Genomic DNA, 5703 nt, shown 5'->3' with positions numbered 1-5703 from the left:
ACCAATTATGCAAAGGGAAGGTTCCTCATTAACAACAGTGGATGTAAATCCATATTTCAAACAGTCTTCTTGATAATTTTGAATTTTTTTGGCCGACTTCTTATCAGATCTGATTAGATCGTCATTGTTTTTACCTCATAATGTGGCTGACAAAGAGCTCGTACTAGGAGTAGGAGAAGTGTCCGCTCTGCCATTTTCTTGTTGTTCGCTTGCGCTCACATTATTAGTATTATCGTCAATCCGTGGTTTCTTTGCAGGAATCTTTTTAAGCCACCTGTCCATTTTGTGAGGGTTAGTTTAGTTAAAACTAGATAATATAATCTGTAAATCCTCTTAACCAGGCACACGTAAACTGCAATACATCACAATACACTGAAAGCGAACAAACGAGGGCGCCACTGTCAATCCCTCCGCATTGTGGAACTCCCATCTTCCTTCAGGATACCTGACATATGGACCGAGTGAGAGCGCCAGTGTCAATCCGTATATTAAATATTAGTAAAGCTTAATTTCTTTCTTTTTTTTTAGATAAAAAATAAATATAAATAGAAGTTCTAATATTTTCTTCCCGCACCCCAGTGGATCGTCTTGCATACCCCCTGGGGTGTGTGCATACCACTTTGGAGACCACAGCGCTAGAGGACCAGAGACATTTTCTGTGAAAGCTTGACTCTCAACACCCAATAAAAGGCATGACCCATCACACCTACCAGGAGTCAAATGATGGCTCTTTTGTACCCTGGTGAGCATAGCCCACACTACTGAAGGTGAACAAATAGGCCTACCAGAAGTCATGGGTTCAGAGCTGGGCACAGGGCTCTGACAGATGCAGACTACACATTCCCACTGGGTGTCACAGGTTTGAAGCTGAGGAGAGTGCTCTGAAACAGGCCACATGTGTTCTCACTAGGCATGATAGCTTTGGAGCTGGCCACATGGGTTCTCATCGGGTGTTATGACACAGGCAGGCCACATGTGTTCTCACAAGGTGTCATGGGTTTGGAGCTGGGCAAAGGGCTCTGAGATGGGCCACCCGTGTTCTCACAGGGGGTCATGTATTTGGAACTGGACAGACAGCTTTGGCAGACACAAGCCATGTGTGTTCTCCCCAGGGTGTCAGAGGTTTGCTGCTGGGTAGGGGGGGCCACCCGTGTTCTCACAGGGGGTCATGGATCTGGAGCTGGGCAGGTGGCTTTGATAGACACAAGCCACATGTGTTCTCCCTGGGCCTCCCAGGTTTGGAGCTGGACAGAGGGCTCTGAGGCAGGTCACCAGGTGTCACAGGTCTGCAGCAGAGTAGGGGACTCTGACAGAGGCAGGCCACACACATTTTCCCTGGGCATCATGGTTTTGGAGCCGAGCAGAGAGCTCTGGAGCTGGACGGGTGGGGGGGCGATAGGGAACTCTGAGAGGCACACCACCAGGGTGCAAATTATGTGGGAGCTTGGGGGGGAGGGGCTGAGCCACCTCCGTAAGAGACAAAAGCCCTCCTGTAAGATTTGAAAACCATAATCGGGGGGTGGATGTCTCCGATTTTATTAGGGCATGGCAATGGGTAGCCCGATTTTTTGCACATCCTCCAATGAGCAAGCCACACGCTCTCCTGAGGCAGCATACCTTTGGAGCTGGGCAGGGGGCTGTGACAGGGCCTGGTGGCTCGTGAAACCAGCTCCACACGCTCCCTGCGGGCAGCCCAGCCGAGGAGGCGGGCAGGGGCTACGCCAGGCGCAGGCCACATAGGTCCTCCCGGGCGGGGTCGCTAAGGGTCTCTGCAGCGTTAGGGCGGCAGCAGTTGCACATCCCGGCCCAGCCTCGGCGGGCGGGGCCTGCGGGCGACGCAGGGCAAAGCGGCGCCCCACCCCCGCCTGGCCTGGCCCCCTGGGCATGGCAGCGTTGGCAGCGCCCGGGCCCGGCCCTGGCGGCCCCCGCCTCCTTCCTCCTTTCCCCCCCGGGAGGAGGGCGGCGGGGATGGACTTGGGCTTGGGGCTGCCTCGCTAAGACGGCGGCGGCGCCCGCAGCCAGGCACACAGCGCGCAGCGGCCAGGGCGGGTGAACGCGGCTCCCGCTGGTGCTCCCGGCCCTGCAGACCATGGTGCAGTTCCCGGCGCTCACGAACTACTGGCCGCTTGTGCGCTTCCTCGTGCCCCTTGGCATCACCAACATCGCCATCGACTTCGGCGAGCAGGTAGTGGGAGCCGCGCCGGGCCCGGGGGGAAGAGCCAAGGGCAGCGCGGGGCATACGGCAGGACACAGGCCCACACACGGATGCACACAGCAAGACACACGTGCAGGCGCACACAGCAGAGCACACTGCACAGATATATATACGCAGAACACAGATAAACATAGTAGGACACACACACAGCGCAGAAAGGTACACAGCACACAGATGCACACAGATATACACATACATGCACACAGCAGGACATAGCCCAGGCACACGCACAACACAGGCACACACACAAAGCACAGGGTGGGGTCAAAGGCAGCCTTCCTCCCCACCCCTTTGCTAGTCAGCGAGAGCCTGTCAGTTGCAGCTCTGTGTTTGCCAGAGCAGATCCCAAAAGGCAGTTGAAGATGGCAGCTCGCAGCCGCAGCAGCTGCTTTAAAGTCACTGCAACCGCAAAGACAGCTTTAAAAACAAAAAGGAATAGGGTGGGCTGGAGGCAGAACTGCAGCAGGGATGGGTTTGGTGGAGCCCACCATGCAATCGCCTGGAAAGGGAGATATTAATGGGGTGGATGTCTCTTGTCTTTATAAATGGAAAAAAAAGAAAAGCAAAGTGGATGGCTGCCATGGAGTTTGCACCCTCTGTGTCTGTGCATGGTGGAGAGAGCTGTTTACTGCTTGTTTATTATCCTGACTTTCCCTCACTGCCGCTCTGCTTTCCACCATGAATATGAAGACGTGATCTAGTTAGAAGCCTAGGGAAGGATGCACAGCTTTTCAGTGCACTGTGGGTATTATGTAATTTGGGATGACAGAAAGCATTTAGCTAGATTGTTTCATTAAAAAGGACACTGCTGGAAAGCCCTTGGTACATGGTTTTTGCCCATTGCAGAGGTGAAAGGGGATTGAAAGGGGGAAGACAAAATTGCAGAGCAAAGCTAGGTTAAGCAGATGGTCTGAGTCTTTTAAATAAATGCTGGTTCTAGTGTTGGACAGATACTACTGCTAGCTGCTGCTTGTTTTGCCCTTGTGAGTAGGCCCCAGTGACTAGTAGTTTTATAAGGCATATTTCTTCTCTCTCTCATGCAATCTGCCTCTCCTTTTCTGCACCCATTTACCTCTCTCCATATGGCATCATTGAAAAGCCTGGGCTGCTGCAACCTCTCCAGGAGCCAGTGAACCACTGGTAGGCAGCAGCACCTACCACCTTTCTGAGGTAGCCTTGTGCTCCAAGCACTCTTAGATGCTGTGGTAAGGTATAGTCATTAAAGGGTGGGTTTATAAACAAAGCAAAACACGGCCAGAATCTGCAAGGGGTTGGGGGGCCATACACTGACAAGAGAGAAGCAGTGAAAGAGGAAATAAAGGATTTAACTTTCTAACAGGGGACTGACTTTGTAACTGAGCTGTTCACTTGTAAGGAGCTGGTTGTAATGTTTTGTCAGATACTTAGTTCATTAGAGAGAGGCCATGGTGATGACTACTGTGTAGAAAGGTTATAGGAGCAGCGTTTTCCAACCTTTTTCACCCAATGGCACACATACATGGCCTCCCCCACCCCACGGCATACTGGCTGAGCAGGGGTAGGTGGGTGGGGGCGGGAAATCAGGTGGTGAGTGGCGGAACACCACAGAGTGGCAGAAAGTGGGTGGCGTGGCATTTGAATCACTGGCTGGAGCCACAGCCCACCGTCTGTCTGCCTACAGTAGCAGCAGGTGGGTGGCATGGCTCCGTGTGTGTTCTTCAGCCAAAATGCCACGGCACATCTGGACGTAGGCTGTTGCTGCTATGCATTAAACCAGCTGAAGTTAGTTGCGAACAAGAATTCACATTTCCTCCCCACCAAGTGAAGTCCTCCACCCCTTCTGCTCATCGTATACTGAGCTCTGCTTTGGCCACCAGCAAAAGATAAATCTCATGGTATTTCCTGGCTTTTTAATCTTATTTAAAAATACTTCCTTTCTTGTTTTTAAGTGGCTGCACCTGCACAAAACTTTAATTGTTTTGACTTGATAGAGCAGGAGATTACATCTTTCCTTCCTTGCCTGTTTTTTTAATTCAGGGTGCATATTCATATAAGCATCTCAGTGAGGTGGTGTAAACTCTTCTGTCTCTTTGTTAACTATAAATGCCAGTTGAAACCCCAGTGAGCACCAAGTAGAACAGAGTACAACACAGTACAAACTGGACCTGAAAATATATTTTGGCAGGACAACGTGTAAGATGCTGGTATGTGCAACTAGTACAGTTACTGAATACTTCCTAACTAAAACTTATCCTTGCCACAAATTGCTCGCATGCTCTCCAGAGGAATTTTATATCTACTCCTTAGCTTCACATGCAAGCAAAGCTGCAGCACTATTAATTCAGTACCTTGGTCTAAGAGCATAATTGGGTATGATGTGACATGTACCACATCTGGTACAATAAATAATCTGCCAAGATATTCTTACCTTGATTCTCTTTATTATTGTTTGAAATAAATAAAGTCTCAATTTTAAATGCATCTGTTCACAATTCCAAAAAATATAGTATGCACACCAACATACCTATCTAACAGCTGCACCTTCCCTACTGATTACCATTTTCCATCAGTCCCGCTCAGTCTCCAAAACAGAAAACAAGTAGAAAGAACGAAAGAAAGAAGGTACTTGCCAGAAATCAAACTGAAAATGATTCATCTCCCTAAATTAAGACAAATACTTGGTATATAGCAGCAGAGCCAGAATCCAAGTCCATACCAGTCAAAAGAAAGACTTCTACCAATATCTTTACAATATGAATTATGCCTTAACATTTGCAAGCAGATGGATATGAGATAAAGTTATCCCCTATTGGTTATATCCAAAGAGATGCAGGGCACCCCCTGTGCATGTGCACCCCTGTGCGTGGCGGTGTACCCCTTGCAAAAAGGCGCTGCTGACACTGTTGCCACTCACCATCCCGCCACTGGCAGCAGTGTCCATGATTGCCCCTGGCCGCTGCTGCCAGCAGTGCCTGTGGGCGGTTGCCGACCCATGGTCGGCACTCGCCACCCACCGCCACTGACAGTGTCAGCAGCGCCTGTGGGAGCTCACTGCCGCAGCCATGCCCCCCCAGCCTCTGGGGGCAACACCGTTCATGATATGTACTTTGCCTTAACCGCACTGATGAATCATTTCAGGATAACTGTAGGTTAAATATTTTCATTTCTCTCCATTATTTAGAAACAAGACTTGTTTCCTGAGTGGGGAAAGCAAACAAACAATTAGTGCCATTTTTAAATTTTTGCTTTAGATAATTTTCTAGGGTTTGAATTAAGTCTATTACATGGATGAGTACAGGGAAGATAATTTAGCTGAGAAGTTCCATATAGTTCATCTTCAGCTGTCACTTGGATTTTTTTTGGGGGGGGGGGGGCAGGATTACAAAGAGAAATAAGAACTTTTAAGCAATGTGCTTCGAGAGAAATTTTATGGAGAGTCTGATTATTAGTGTACTATGTGAACAGTATATATATTGAAATTAATTATATACCACGTATAGGAAGTAAAA

General features: G+C 49.2%; 1 protein-coding gene across 2 annotated transcripts in view; it reads left to right on the top strand.

The window, feature by feature from the left end:
• The first annotated feature begins 1903 nt into the window (after positions 1–1903).
• ANKH (ANKH inorganic pyrophosphate transport regulator) overlaps positions 1904–5703 on the top strand; it is a 146384-nt gene continuing 142584 nt past the window's right edge. The window contains exon 1 of one of the 2 annotated variants that reach the window (XM_019541753.1): positions 1904–2185. In XM_019541753.1, coding sequence (XP_019397298.1) covers positions 2090–2185 — 96 coding nt within the window. In that variant the 5' untranslated portion in view covers positions 1904–2089. The remainder of the gene's footprint in view (positions 2186–5703) is intronic. The other variant, XM_019541759.1, reaches the window with a different exon arrangement.

This window comes from Crocodylus porosus, unplaced genomic scaffold (assembly GCF_001723895.1).
Source record: "Crocodylus porosus isolate Cpor-Errol unplaced genomic scaffold, CroPor_comp1, whole genome shotgun sequence".
In the NCBI taxonomy this organism is placed as follows: domain Eukaryota; kingdom Metazoa; phylum Chordata; order Crocodylia; family Crocodylidae; genus Crocodylus; species Crocodylus porosus.
The sequence above is the reverse complement of the archived record's forward strand: the minus strand, read 5'-3'. Positions and strand labels throughout refer to the sequence as shown.